Source organism: Acanthopagrus latus, chromosome 8, assembly GCF_904848185.1.
Source record: "Acanthopagrus latus isolate v.2019 chromosome 8, fAcaLat1.1, whole genome shotgun sequence".
In the NCBI taxonomy this organism is placed as follows: domain Eukaryota; kingdom Metazoa; phylum Chordata; class Actinopteri; order Spariformes; family Sparidae; genus Acanthopagrus; species Acanthopagrus latus.
This window is the reverse complement of record NC_051046.1, coordinates 14,960,658-14,976,833: the sequence shown is the minus strand read 5'-3', so window position 1 is coordinate 14,976,833 and position 16,176 is coordinate 14,960,658. Positions and strand designations below refer to the sequence as shown.

The 16,176-nt window shown below is 42.8% G+C and overlaps 1 protein-coding gene and 1 long non-coding RNA gene across 2 annotated transcripts in view; one reads left to right on the top strand and one right to left on the bottom strand.

Moving 5' to 3' along the window:
- Positions 1-16,176, top strand: part of nell2a (neural EGFL like 2a) — an 86,250-nt gene that overhangs the window by 31,673 nt on the left and 38,401 nt on the right. Inside the window, exon 13 of the mRNA XM_037108242.1 lies at positions 13,570-13,695. Within this exon, the coding sequence (XP_036964137.1) occupies positions 13,570-13,695 (126 nt within the window). The remainder of the gene's footprint in view (positions 1-13,569; positions 13,696-16,176) is intronic.
- LOC119024987 lies at positions 9,613-11,205 on the bottom strand. Its single transcript, XR_005076661.1, has 2 exons — positions 11,144-11,205; positions 9,613-10,724 (listed from the first exon to the last, which is right to left on the bottom strand). It is a non-coding gene; the product is annotated as an uncharacterized LOC119024987 (long non-coding RNA).

Here is a 16,176-nt window from a genome sequence, read left to right as displayed (position 1 = left end):
GTCACTCTGCTGGGGGAGCAATTAAGGTCGTCCCATCCGTCATCACTGAGGTCATTCATTACCGATTGCGCGCTAAGGCTCAGATGTCTGCAGCCACGTTGCACTTCTTTAATAAACCACGATGTGATTGATCATATCGACACCGCTCTCCTTTAAAAAACAGACTATGCTTTACTTGATTACCTTTTCAGCGTCCCGCATGACATGATTGAAAAACACGCCGCATGCCTCATTGAGCAGGTCATTTCTGGTCGACAGCGAAGCTCGGTTCAAACGTTCACGCGGCGAAATTGACGGCGCCTCGGCTGAGTTCCTCATCTCACATCTTGACTGAATTTCTCCAGATGCATCGTGAAATAATGATGACTTTATCATCTCCGATGCTTTCCCGCAGTAAAATATGTAGTAAACACCATGTCGTAACTGCTACCCCTGTGCGTCTCCAGTATTAATGAGCAAACATGGCATCAAAGTTATTCAGATCCGTCTGCGCATGACCTTGACAGCTGCCGTGTCAATATGCAGCCTTCTTGATCTTCTTTCTTCATTGTGTGTGTGTGTGTGTGTGAGTATGTGTGTGTGTGTGCAGTTTTGGTGCATCTGTTTGTGTGTACATGCTTTGGCCTATTTTTTAAAAGTATTTTTTTTTATCTACAGTCCACACACGCCGTGCAATATCACTTCTGTCACCTTCATCAAGATGAGGCTAAAGCGGCAGTCGAGCTGCAGAGCTTTTTGTTACTCTTACCACTGTGCGAAAAAAATGAAAGCGTAGTGGTTCACACGGCTTCTGCAGATCTCACGTTAATTTACAGATATGAGCAGCTGTCCAGGTAATTAGATGGTCTGAGGGAATCTGCATAATTGAAGATACTATCTGTCATAAAATTAATGCGAAGCGATGCTGTTAGTTGTAGGTTTTGATCAAAATGGCAAATCTTGGCCTCGTTCGCCGATGTCTGTTTAAAAACAACATTCAGAGAGTTTTGGAGGTGTGGGGAGTAATTAACATGAACTCGAGCACTGTGTACAACACAATATTTCTCATTTATGCCACTTTCCACAATGTATACACTCCACTGCATTCCAGATATGATGTACTGTTTTAATCACAGTTATTGGACAGCAGTACTAATTGCTTTGCAGATTAAGAATTGACATAAAAGAACAAAAACAAGTTGTTAAAACCAGCTACAAGAACACTCAACTGATAACTTGCGCACATGTTAATATATCAGTAACAATAATGTAATCACAGAATACATATTGCGATATAAGACTCTACAAGGGGGTGATCTTCCTCTATTTACCTGTAGTTTTACCCTTTTTTGTAAAGGAGGTTTCTTTTACATTGTGCTGTTGCTGCACCACCCAATATTTTTGTGTTACTGATCCCATCTGCACATGTATCAAAGTGAGATCTGTGAAATGTATGTGTTATGCAGGTTGTTAGTTCATCTTAGCAGACTTTCTGAACAAACGTTAGCTACTGTTGCTCTGTCTAAACTGAGTGTAGATTAGATTTGATTAGATCCAACTTTATTGTCATGTGCACAGTAGAAGTACAGAGAGAACGAAATGCGGCTAGCTTCTAACCAGGAGTGCAAAAGAAAAGCAGTAAAGTGCAAAAACCGCTGGACTGCAGCAGATGTCTCCCTCTTCGCAGTGAAGTCGTCACTGTGGACTGCGTACGTTTCCACATCATGCCCCCGTGTGCCGAACCGGGATTGGCTTCCGAACTATTGTGATGTCACAAATCAAACGATTGAACTGACAGGGAATCATTACTAGCACCTTTCAGCTCATTGTATCGCTTTGACGACTCACAACTTTACTGGTTTGCGTTCTCTCTCACCAGCCCCATCAACCTGTTTCCAGTCACAGCAGGCTAAGTTTAATCTCTGATGAACCTGCTCTGCACCAAACGGCAGACAGACAGAGGCAAATAACTGGTGAACAAGGTGGAGCAGTTCGCAGAAACAGAACTGGATATTTCCCTCAGGAGTCAGTGAAACCAAACCAGAGCCTAAAGCAGAGTGAATATTAGAAGAACATTTATCAAGTGTGCAGAAATACAGCACGAAATGAATGGTATAAAGTGGCAATATGTCAGTGTGTATGTGTGTTCCTAAATGACAAAAAAATAAAAAATCAGTTCAGATGCTTCTTCTGAACTGTATTGAATGTACTTTGACCACAGCTTGACCCCCATTAACTGGTCTTGAATGTCATGTTATATTGTCAAGTGTCAACGTAAAACACGACATTAAAATATTTGACTGTTAGTTGGTCTTGAGTGAAAACTCGGCTGTTTTTTCCACCCACACATTAACATAGTTTTGAAGACAACCAGAGAATAGTCTTGTCTTTTAGCAGCAGCAGCAGCATTTTGTTTTATCATTACCTCATGTGTAATGTCAGATCATTGTTGTGGAAAAAAAAAGGATAAAGCAAACGATCCCATAACCAGTGTCAAACTAAGTACAGGCACACAGACTTGTGCCTCCAACACCAACACTTCAGACCCGCACTATTCATCTCAAGAGCAGCCTGACTGAAATTGGATGGCAGTGTTTGTGGTGAGTGTTTGCAGGCCGAACACAGAAATCTGAAATTGACTCAGTTTGCTGATGTAGTTCTCCCTCTCTCTCCCTCTCTCTCTCTCTCGCTCTCTCTTCTTTTTTGCTTGTCTCTGAAACTCACTTACAATATGATTTTGCGCGCGTGTCCTGTGTGGGGAAAATAAGCGAACTGTCTTGCCAAAACGCTGCGGATCCTGCAGTCGGCCGGGGGAATGTTTGTACTCATATAATAGGTACACTGTTCTGTGGCTGCAGGGAGATGCGCGGAAAGATGAGATGAAACCGCCTGCTATTCAATTCTAGATGAGTTTCATCACAGTCGTTCCCCGCAAGATGAGACGAGAAGTCCAACTTAAGAGACCATTTCTGTGTATCGAACACAGCAGGGAGATCATGAAGCCGAGAGACACGGAGACCGAAACACGATCAGTGGTGGTGGGGGGGTGGGGGGGGTTATGCACATGTACCCACACCCACACGACACTATTCTTGTCAAACGTGAAGACAAACATCACAAAAAGGGGAGACAAGATACTAGCTCTTTAAAACATTCCTAGGTCAGAGATGGGCTCAAAATAGCCGATGAGATCACTTCTGTGTAAATTTTTCATAGAAGCAGCAGTAGGGAAAACTCAGGGGGATACTAGCCCTGCCTTTGTGTTAGTCTGCGTGAGTGTGTGTGCAGGTGCATGTCTGTGTGTGTGTGAGTGTGTCTGAGTGCTTAGTTCTCCAACAGAAAGAGAGTCCAGTTTCTTTTTTCTTCCTCCGTCCTATCCTCACGGTGCAGTGAGGCTGAAGGCCTATTTTGCTACATGCATGCGTGTGTTTAGGATGGAATTAGACAGAGGGGCGAGCAGTGGAGAAGTGACAGACTGTGTGATTGTCTCTAAATTGAACAATCAGTATGGTTCAACGTGTTGAGATAATACCATTATTCATCTACGGCATTGTAGAGGACTGCAGGCAAAGAGACATCTCCCATTGTTGTCTGGTTTTTTGAGATGCCCTACTTTAGAAATTCTCTGTCAAAATTGCTCAAAATGAAGGGGCTGCTCTGGTGCTTTTTTTTTTTCATAGCATCCATATGGGAGATGTGAAACACAAAATGATATTCTGTAAAATGGAGGGAAATAGAAAGAGACGGAGAATGCAACAGGATTTTGTATTGGCAAAAAGTGTATCCTAGAAAGTTATTTTTCTAACTCGCTTAATTTATCCAGGTAAGTGCAGATGACTTAAATTATGATTTACCACTTTCAGAGCGTTACATAGTTTGTTGGTTAGCAACATATATATTTCTCACCTTGTTTGGTGCCGTGCAGATACGACCCTGATTCCGAAAAAAGTTGGGAACACTTAAGAAAGCCTAAATAAATACAGATTGCAGTCATTTGCAAACAAACTCTGTTTACTGAATATGATTAGCAGCCTAGTAATTTCCTTTGTACAATCACGAGTTTCACAACTCGATTGTGACCTTCGACTCGTCCTTGCTTGTGACTGAGCTGTTGAGGATGTGCCTTTCAAACCCAATCATGATGCTGTCACCTGTCAACAATTTACCTGTTTACCTGGGATGTGACTGGTATTTTTTTGAGCATTTCACAAATTTAGGATAAACATATATGTAAAAAAAAAAATGAAGCTGAAGAGGTAAAACACTGAATATGTTGTCAAGTGTAACTTCACACAGCACACAGATATACACAGATGTACACAGATGTAAGCAAAAAACTTTAAGTGTACCTTACTCTCTCTGTATATACAGGCTGGTGATATTCTGTATTTTCTCAGTTCCAACAAATCCAATGAAAATATCAAAATATACAGTGCAATGGTCCACCTCTCCGCACTTCCCGGCCTGTCTGTCCCCAAGGATATCAGTTCTTATCGAAAGTACATCTTTTTTGAAACAGATCACGAGACAAGACTCAATAATCTCACTAACACGGCTGCATGTCAAAGTTACAAGCAAACATATCTCAAACTGCACTAAATGCGCATTTATCAGGAACTGCTGTCATCTGCAGATTGTGATTTAACATTTGGTTCTCTTGTGAGCATCTACCTGTCAGCCAGTGCATCAGTGTGGCTCACTGACACATTTTTAATGGGTTCTAGACAACAACAGAACTATATGACACACAATATCAAAATATATCAGACCTTAGGTACGGGGAGGATCAATTTATTGTTGGTTTTAGATGATGCTAGACAGTCAATGAAAAACAAAATATAGTCTGAGAAGTAAATATGAACAAACGCATGCACAAAAAAAATCTGAAATATGAAAACCTCAAAAATGATCTTGGGCAGACTGCAGACTTGACAACCAATAAACGCGTTTGCCAGACGTTATTTGATTTTTATGAGGGGACTGTTGTTTGTCCAATAACCAAAATTTAATTTAATATTTCAGATATTGAGGGTCTGAGCGTATTGGATTGTTTTGAACATTTAAGATAATTGATTTTAACAAATGTCTAGCCTGGTTTTATTGCCTATGAACCATGACTGTGTGTGTGTGTGTGTGTGTGTGTGCGCGTGTGGATCCATTTGCGCGTGTGTGTAAGCATATCACATGTGAACACAGACCGGTCCGATTGCCACTGCTGTCTTTTGAATGTCACAAGGTGGCAGCGGGCTAATTGGCACTGACTGAAGAGCACGGCCCGCTCCAAAACCCAATCACTGCTGGGATGAGCCCCGAGCCTCTGGGCTCCCCACCTGCTAGGGGCACTGACCCTCACACACACACAGAGGAATCACGCACACAGGCAGACAAATACACATTCTGACTGGCTGTGTGTTTATACACACCTAACCTCTGTGACCCAGCTGAAATGTCACCCAAAACAGACAATCCCACCATCATCCAGACGGTCCCCTCCACTGTAAATAACAGTATCTGAACGCTGCTCAACCAATGTCCTTCAGATGTCGCAAGGGGGAAATCTCCTGTCTCCTCCTTTTCCAGATTGGATCATGTTTAAGACATTGACTTTTTTATGCTCTGATGTTACACCCATGACTGCAGTGTGATCTGCTGTTTGCTTTATGCCTTAACAAATGTGTCTGGTATAGAACAATACAGAAGGTAAATACCTCGACATAAGACCAGTGCACATTTATTCAAGCACAGCCTTGAAGTACCATTTTCAGGTTGTTGCCCTTAAAGCTGCTCATTTCTTTTGGCCGCCTGGAAGCAGCAGAGATATTGACATCGAAAACTTTAAATAAGACATGATGAAACAATGCAATAAAAAAAAAATGCCTGTGCAGCACAAGAAAATAATAAATAGTCTAGACATAAATATTTTGCGCTCTGATTTAGAAGAACCGGGAGGCCATCCTGTCATAGAGCTTGGCTAAGTGTTTCTGCTCCATGTTACCCGCTGTTTAGACCTCTGGCCTACGGGTTGCGCTCGGTCACAGGTTGACGAGTGATAGATGATGATGCTCCATCGATTTACGTGTGGTGGAAAATCTTTCCCAGATTAATGAGTGCCGTGATGGAGAGTCAAAACCCCATCTTACGCCGCCACACATAAACAAGGCAGTTTTGTTTCTGCGAGCTGCACCGGGCTTCATTTAAATCGCACCGAGTCAGTGCGCGTTAAGTGTGTGTTTAACGCGACATAAGGACAGACACGCCCACGTGCACTTGATGCAGTCACTCAAGCGCTCGTAGGCATACAGGGATCCATCATTTGTTTTCAGCTTTGACTGAACTTTTATATGGAATTTGTCAGGTTGTCATGTGGCGACAATAACGCACATTCTTCCAATTTTCAGACGCACACACACACACACACACACTCCTGCCCCTCCTCCATTTTTTCCGTATTTGATGTGCATTGTTCTAAATCAGGTAGCAGGCCTCTAAGTGTTTACAGTGATTGATCACAGTATGAGTGTCTGGTATTTAGACATCGACTGCGCTCTCAGAATGCAGATTTTCCCTCTTGCTACTACCTAATGGGATTTTTTCCACTCAGTCATCTTAATTGGCTCCTGCTCCTTGCCCAAATTGGCACTGACGTTTTGCATATTTGTTTCGGGTCTTTTGGAGCCTGTTTGTTTAAGAGTGATTGTCCAATTTGGTAAGTTTAAAAAGATACCAAAATGAGTTCTCTTGAAGTATATCTGCAGCTCATGTTTAGTTAATAGCTCAGAAAAATAAACAATGAGCCGCTCTGTTACATTTCAGAGAAACACTTTTGTCCAAGTTTTTGTTCTCCCAAAAGGGCCGAACTGATTGAAACGCGCCCCGCTGCTTTGTCATTTACAGCAATTTTCTTCTGAATGGGAGAAATTGGAGAGGTTTTGGAGTAATTTCTCGATCTGCCTTTCTGAGACACACCGTGCAATACAACTACATTGTCTTTCGTCGGCAGCATGACAATGTGCTAAAAGCCCTAAATACTCAGCCCATCAACAAATACAATAAAAAGGTCTACAGCCTGAACTGTGAATAGAATCAGCAATTTGAAGACATCACTTTTGGTTCCTGCTCCCTTAGACACACTTTTCTATAAAATAGTTTCAGGACTAAATTAACAATCAACAGATGAAGAAAAACTCATGAGTGGATTAATTGATTTGTCGCAACCCTGATTAAAATCTTTTTATTCTTGAAAATGATGTGAAAGCGATGAAATGCTCTCATGCAATCACTGTTGTGAGTATTAAAGCGATAGTCCAACATTTTGGGAAGGAGGCTTTATCAGTTTTCTTGCCAAGAGGTAGGTGAGATGCTCAATACCAGTCTGTGTCTATGAAGCTAGTTGGTTTGCTTAGGTTAGCATAGTGACTGGACACAGGGGGGAACTGCTAGCCTAGCTCTGCCCAGGGAAAACCAATATCTCTCTGTCAGCGCCTCAACAGCTCAATGTGTTCTCAATGTGTCATCCAGGAAACCACTGTTCCGTGCCAAGAAATACCCTTTACCTGTAGATAGAGCCACGCTAGCTGCTTCTCCCTCTTTTTGATCCTTATGCTCAGTTAAGTTCATCATCATGTTGTAATCACTGTACAGGCCCGAGCGCGGTATTGATCTTCTCTTCTGTAGCTTGACAAGAAAGCAAATGTATGTGTCTCTCAAAATGTAGAACTATTCTTTTAAAGTGCAAGCTAGCTTTTGAAAATGTAAAACTTCAGCTCCCCGGCACTTGTAATGTCAATACATAATCCTGGGGTCAGTGAAAAGAAAAGGTTTGAAGCAACATGTGTACTTCAGAATTTTTCATGAAGATCGTTTCATATTTCATAAAACAGAAACTAATTTCAAAGACATGGGGAAAAACATAGTAGCTTTGACATCAGTTGAAATTGCTCCAAACCAAACCGAAACAAACCAAACCAAAACCATCGCTTCCCGTCCACATCCCAGCCGCCACCTACAACTCAGTATTTGATGCAGTGACACTCCCCAAAACCAGAAAAGAGCCACCCTGTAACATCTCTGCTCTGTCCCTCTGACACCTTACTCCACCCATGAGGAACTAAGACCGGCAGTGGAGATTATTTGCTGAGTGGGACGTTGCTTGGCGAGCAGGGGCAGTTCTTTTTCCTCTTTTCCTCTGACTGTTATAAATCCGGCCATGAGGGAACTGGCTACTGAGGAATACCAGACAATGTTTTGGCAAGCGCCGTCCCTCTGCCGTGGTATTGAAAACCATCTGCTTGAGTAAGTGAGCTGGTTGGGAAAGGGACGGATAGACGATGAAAAGACAGAAAGGAAGGAGAGAGGGAGAGAGAGAGAGAGAGAGAGAGGGAGAGGCTGCTGGTGGAATGGCACAGATTGGTGTGTGGGACATCCAAAGGCAATAGCTGTGTTATCTCCCTACTCCCAGACCTCGGTGTACTGCGGTATGAAACACAGATAGCGAGGACACTGCCTATTAGAAACTACATGCTATGCGGGCAGAGAGGGATAAGCCATTATTCCCTATTTACACAGTTGTGGGAAGACTTGGACTGGCAATAGTGGGAATATTAAAAATGTCACAAGAGTTAGGACCTCTGGTGATTTCACAACACTTGATGATAGCGTGTATTTGAATGTGTGCATATTCATATTAGTTTACAGAGAGTTTGAAATAGAAGATGGCAATGCGACGTCATACATATACCAAGTTTTGCGATCTGCTTTCGTTTCTCGTCCATCGTGGCTGATCAGATTCTGGAGAAGATGTTGCTCCAGTATGTGTTTCTCGTCATCAACGACATGTTCTCCGCCGGAGGAAGGGCAGCTCAAAACTCAAATACCCATAAAATCAGCTCCGGTGTCATTCCCCTCCCTGTGGTTTCTGTGGTTGCCATGGTCACAAGGCGAGTTACCGTGATAAACATCATACGTGCTTGACATCAGCACGTTAGCCTTGCCATTGTGAGTTTGATGCTCGCCTGACTGTAGTCATGTTTTAAGATGATTTTTTTGGGGTGCCGTTTTACTTTGACTACATACATTGACAGATACAGACAGGACAGGGATAAAGTATGGATATAAAGAGGAGTGTGGTTCCGGAGTTTTTGGCATCCAGAACTTCTGCAGCTCTCATGAAGTTTTTCCGAGCGGCACGCTTATTTTATTTTATGCTCTTTTCCTTCCTTATCAAGGTCTCTTTCAATACTCCATGACAATACTGTGGTATATAACTACAGGGGGAACTGAACGGACTCTTGTACAGGTCCGTCAGTGATGCTATGTGTGGTCAGATGTATAGCAGCTTGTTTTGCAGTTGTGTTCATGTATAGATTAAGGAGACTGGACATGACATGAGAGTGGTCCATTAGTTGGTAGAGCAAGCAAGATATTTTAATTTTTATTAAATAAATCAATGACGTTGTTGCCATTTTTATGCTGGCCAGGTGTAAAGTTGGCAGCCTAACATCAAGAAACAAGTTCAAAGCTGGAGTTCACTGCGCTGGAAGAGCTGTAGTTGACTTCTGATTTCATGCAGCTCTCTGATTTGTCATATTTGTATGGCAGCAGGAACTAGAGGACCTCCTTCTTTATGCTTTCGTCTTTTTTTTTTTTTTCTTTTTTCATTGAAACCCTCCTCAGGTGACTATGATTGATTCAGCATTTATGCAGGAGTGCGCAGAGGTGAAAAAGAAGAAGAGAGCCATTTTCCATCCATCCATCCTGGCGTTGAAAAAGATTGACCCCTGGCACTCTGTTCAGCGATAAAAGCCGCTGCTGTCTCTTGGCCGGCCCTTCTTCGTTTGGCGCGTCACGTGTGTCCGTGTGACAGGCCAATCAAGAAAATGGAGTGCGTTAATGGAGATGGAGATGGTCGGTCTCCCCCCCCTGCACGTTCGCAAGGCGCCTCTCATCATCTCACCTCCTAACATATTGTCTTAGCAAATGTAACTGCTGTCACCGGGGGGCAGGATGGATGGAATCTTATAGTTAATAGGCCCTAAATCAAAGCCGCGCCACGGATGGCAAATCAGAAAGCGGGAAAAGCTGTCACCTAAGACCTCCGCTCAAGGTTGCCACTGGGATTGCGGACGGAGTGAATTTGCTCTCTTACCTTCTGTCTCTGTAGTGACAGTTGATACCTTTTCGCTACTTTCCCTCCACTTCTGTTCCTCTGTCCTCTCAATCTTTCTGCTGCTATCTCAGTTGTTCCCACACACGCACACACACTCTTTTCGACACTTTTACTTCACAGAGGCTCTTTCTCCTGCTTCATCTTTCCACGTTTAATCCACTACTTTGCATGCCCTTTTCTCTCCACCTCCCGCTGTCCTCTGTCTGGATCTCCGTCACTTTACTATCTCACTCATTCGCCCTCCCCCCAGCTGTCTCATCGCCCCCTTTTCTGTCTAGCTGTCTACAGTATTGCCTGTCGCCTTTGTCTTTCATTCAGTCCCTCACCTTACCTGCCCTGCTGTCTGCCCTTCCCTCCACTTCCCGTTTTTTTCTCCCCCACCTTCTCTACATCTCTGTTTCTCTTTCTCTCTCTACTCTCTCTGTCTCTCTCTCTCTCTCGGAGCCAGTCGGAGGGTTTAATTAGCCTCCATTCATTTAGCGAAGGACACATGTACTTTCATAGGGGATCGACGATTGTCTGTCTGCTTCATTTATCCGTGAAGCTTTTGAATAGCTGGAGGCAGCAAGTATTGATGGAACTGTGAAAGGAAGAAGACCAAGGAAATGTGAATGCCACAGTAGCAGGCAGGTGCTGAGCTCTTATTTTGCAGGTTGGTGGGCGGTGCTCCATCCAAGGACATGCGAGCCGAGTGAATGCCAATGCAGATCTATTGAAATTCAATTTCAGATGCTCTTCGCAATAGCACATGGCACAAAACGCATCCAGAGGTGAATGTCCTCTTGTGCTCTAACAGACGCTGAATACAGTGAATGAATAATAAATTGGTAACGTCAAGGACTGTGGAGCTCGTCTCTCAAAAAGGGCCCGCATTTGACCCGCACTATCAACAGGAACACGGACCCGGAGCATATTACACAGCCGGGTTTGCTCGGTTCAACTTGTATTTGCATCGAATTGCATTTGGTTGCATCACATTATCAAGATTATTTTGTTTACCCTGGCAGTGTTGTGCATCTTCCGTCTGACGGTTTGGCATGCAGTTTAAAATCCAGGAATAGCTGTTGCCCTAGCAACAGCTAATATGGATCTAAATATGGAATCATGAGAGTGGGAAGGAAATACAAAGGACAATCTAATAAATCACATTCTTAAAGCCACACTAACTGAGTTTTAATTACTAGGGTGCCTAAGTCCTTCAAAGCTAACCTGCAGAAACGCAGACCTGGTTGGTTGATCAAACTGTTATGCTAGCATGGGAGCAAACAGGTGCCCACTAACGTCTGCAGCCGCCACAGAACAACATTAGCATTAGCTCGTTAAAAACTACCCATGCCTCGGATTTGTGCATCAATTCAGAAGTCTGGTGTTGTGCCTATTGACAGCTGGTTCCCATGTTTAGAGAACCGATGTGGCTACATTCATGAAAAATATTAACAGAAAAACAGCTTTCCTGGTGGTTGTAAGTCAGCTCACAGAAATAGCAACATTTAAATCACCATTAAACGTGCCATGTGTGACGTTCAGTGACATCTGGCGATTCGAGTCAAGTTGGAGCCCATTAGAAGCTCTGACCATGTAGGCCCGCACCATGCCGTGTCTGCCTTAACCCCACTTAGGGACACTACTGCTTTTTGTGCCCAACTTTCTTCAGTACAGAATTTCAGTACACATAGTTTAGAAATATGAACACAAGTGAAGGGCTTCGACTTCCGCTTTGTGAGGACTGTGCGGGTGCATACAGACTGTGCCTAGCACACCACTTCACTTAAGATGGGACAGCATACACTTTTATAAATCTTATTTTGGCCACCCAATATAATTCCCGGCATTCCTCTGCAGAAATGAGCAGTAGATTAATCAGCCAGAATCATTTCTGACTTAATAACTTCTGTAGTGGCATAATTCTCCATCTGCAGTGTTTATCTACAGAATATGAGATTTAAAGTATGCTCAAGCACAGGGATGGATTGGATGACCAGCAGTGGGCCGGAGAAAAGCAGCTAAGCCACTATGCGGAGAGCTTTACTCTCAATAGATTGAAAATCGAGTGGTGCAACCTTAAGTGCTTCGGCGCCCACCTCTCAAGGACCCTCTGCTTTTCGACCTCTGTCTACCCCTGATTAAGATAAATAGCCCTTCCCCGCTGGCTGCATAGAGACCTTTAGGAACCTTCTGTAGCGAGGAGAAACTGCGCAAGGTGGTTCTCAGGATGGGGGAGACCCACCAGACACTGCAGTATGACGCAGGGGATGTCACGTATACATAGTTCCCTCCATAACTGAGGAAAGGCTTCAACCCTCAGGCCACTATCAGTTTGAATGCAGTAACTGGCAGGATTACTTTTTACTGTAACTGTACTTTATCATTACATTTGACAACAATGATTGATTGATTGATTGATTGATTGATTGATTGATTGATTGACTGTCCACACAGGAGAACGACAGCATTCTTCATTATAGCAAGTGCCTCACCGTGGCATATGTTTACGTTGACAACACCTTGTCGTGGTAATTACGACGGCAGCAAAGGAGGAAGTCAAGGAGTGTTGAATATCAGAAACCAGAATTAAACATGTATTGAGAAGGTAACAATAAAAAAGAATCATAATAATATCGGTCTTTTATAGAACGCTAGCTGTTAACCAATCATTTAAGACCCAGCCAGCATTTTTTGTTCAAGGCGACACCAAAAGTCAACCCAAAAACCTTTCTGCCACGGTAATACCTCCTAGAAGTCCAAGAAGCACTGAACAATGGTTTAGTTTAATGTATTGAATATATTTATATAAAGGATCATGCTAAAAAAAAAAAAAAAATCAACTCAAAAGCAAGGGACGCAGCTTCGTACCAGGTTTTGCTACAAGCTAATTTCCATCCCTTGACCCTGGGTAAGTGAAAGGGGGCAAGAAATCCACTACAAATGAACCAGCAACTTTGCATTTGCTTGTACTAGTTCAGAGCACATGTCTCCCACCATGTGTGAAAGTGACAATGTCAATAAAAATCTGCCTCAGAAAATGTTAAAACTCTGTTGATGAAGCTGTTGCGTGTGAGTGTCACTCGGCTAAAGAGGTTTGAAAAATTAAAAGAGCATCCAAATTGATCAGCAAGCTTGAGCTTGATGCATGGGGCATGAGGCTCCAATGCAGAATACTGATGAAAAGTATCGTTTGATCTGCACAGGAGGGTGTCTGTAATCTCCTGACAAATATTCTCCTAACTTGTATGTGAAGGTCTATTAATGGCCACGACATGACTGAACCTATGCTGACCTTTGAATGCGAAGGGTTAAAATCAGAAAACAATACTGGGACTTTGCATTCACAGATTCAGATGATAGAAATGTGACAGCAGTCCATATCTCACCCGGCTTTTGTCCCCCCCCTCCCACCTCTCTCCCTCTCTCTCCCTTCCTTTCAGATATTGATGAGTGCGCCGAAGGGAAGCACTACTGCAGGGAGAACACCATGTGCGTTAACACCCCGGGCTCCTTCATGTGCATCTGCCATACGGGCTACATCAGGATCGATGACTATTCCTGCACAGGTGAGTTCCTCCGCTGGCCCCTTTTTTTTTTTTGACGGGCTGGAACCAAGTGGAGCGGGCGCTGATGTTACTCTGGCTTTGAGGTCTTCGGCTTCCAGAGCAACCATTTTGTGTGGAGGTTTTGCTCAGTAGCCTTGAAGTCGCAAGAGGCATGCATGGCATGAAGAGGATGTCTGATGTTGTTTGCGGGTTCCTACTGCAGGAGCATTTAAGGGGAGAAGCATCCAAATACCTACCGTAGGTTATTGTCAGTTATGAATGATTTAATTTGCATCTTTAGTCATCGACTGGAGGATGGGATTTGATTTCATTATGATAAATTGCTGCAGCCAAGAGAGGGGCACACTTCCAGAGACGGAGAGGAAGAGGCAGCCAGACGTTCGGATATAAACGGGAGGGAGTTATCAGTGTCAGGGTGCAGTGTGAGGAAGATTTTCATAAAAGAAAATCACGTCACAACAAGAAAAACATGGTGATCATGCAACACCTGCAAAGCGCGCTGTGGACCTGAGCAACGTGCTACACCTCCTCACCGCCCTTTTACCGTTAGTCATGTTCCAGACGGCGCCTGGTTAGACACACCGGCCTGCAAATCTGTCACCCTGCAATTACGCACAGTCTGTTCATTTAATATGCGTGGGGATTAATGTCTCAGTTTGATTTGCTCTTATTGGTTTTGCTCTGATTACTAGCACCACATTAAAATGAGAGACGTACACACAGAAATCAATACCAGACCCACTGCTTTATGATTCAGCACAAGCTGGCAGTAAAGAAAAAGATGGAACGCTGGGAGAAAGTGTCGAATCAATTTTGGTCTGTTTGCTTTGCGGGGATTTCGAGTCACATCTCCCGGCTTTGTTCAGAGTTTAGATTTTTCCAGACTCCATAATTATATATTTATTCCGCTAGGAAACTTTGCTATGAGTCTCTAAACTTTCTGTGTTGTGAGACAAGCTGGTTGTTTCTCTTTATCCTTTGAAAATGAACTGAAAACAAAGTAAAATTATCGTCAGGCCTCTTTGGAAATGTCAAAATGTCTGCGGACTTCCAGCCTTGTTTGTGTGAGTGTGTGCGCAGTCTTCGTCTGGTGTGTGAATGTACTCTGGGCATGTGTGCGTGATAAGGAGAAAGAAAATCACTGAGAACCTGAGAAACAGAGACTGTGAGACTGTGAGTGGAGGCGGCAGACCCATTTGTTCCTGATCAAAGTTGAAATCAAAGTCAATTTCAAAAGCAAACCAAATCAATCTAAAGAGATTGCGTGGATGATTCGCAGTCTTTGTTCTCTGTCTGTGTTGTGGGTGATGGTGATAGTAGCCCTGCTTGTTCATAATAGCTTCGTCCACAATAGTTTGTCTTTGGGCTAACACACATTTTCACAAGTACTTGGGAAAAGATTTTGTTACATCATCCTGACCGATTAATTTATGTTTGCATTTAGCCACAACGAGCTGAAAAGATATAAACAGTGCAACGGAAACGTTTTGTTGATAATGAGGGAACTTGATATCTTATCTGTGAGAAAAATAAAGCATTCACCCTAACCCTATACCTAACCCTAACGGGAAACAAAGGTCACAGGGTGAATTGGAACCTTGAATATTGTGGTTCATCTTAACCACGTAGCCAAATCCAAATGATGTGCATTCAGTCGGTCAATCAATCAGTCAATAGGTCAGTCAGTCAGTCAGTCTATCGTAATTAAAGGGATATTCCAGTGTAAAATTAATCCATGGTCTAACACACCGTGACACCAAGTAAGACCCCCCCTCAGAGAGATCAAGTTTGCAGATCGCTAGCTACATAGTTTTAGCAACCTCAGAAATGACTGCATGATAACAAACTTAATCTCTCTAGGGGGTGTCTTACTCGGTGTCACAGTCAAATATAATAATGATAATAATAATAATAATATAGGTGTGTGTATATTTATATATATATATATATATATATATATATATATATATATATATATATATATATATATATATATATATATATATTTATTGTCATTGTTTCAGAAAAAACAACAAAACGCAGAAATAATGATGTATTTCATATTTGGATATCTGTTAATATACACCGACGAATAAAAGAACAATGACACCTTTTTGTCATCCAGCCCCAATTAATCATAGAAAGTAACAACATCTTTGTAAAATCAGGATTCATGCAGCATCATCTGCTGTCTGGGAGCTTGTGTTTTAATGACAGGAGTAACTGATGCTGCAGAAGGGAGTATTGTAAAGTCACTCGCAACATAGAGCCTATTTGAAGTTACTGCCCTGTTATAAAAGCAGGACCACACATGGAGAAGAATCCATAAAGCAAATCTGAACCAGTAATCCTTCCATAATGTATTGTCTCTGTCCTTCATCTGGAGTAACACAGTGTCATTCCACGGTGATGAGTGGTGGATCCGCCTCATTCTTCAGCGGTTGTTTGCAGCTTGTGAAACACAACGCTAAGTAGCTCCCT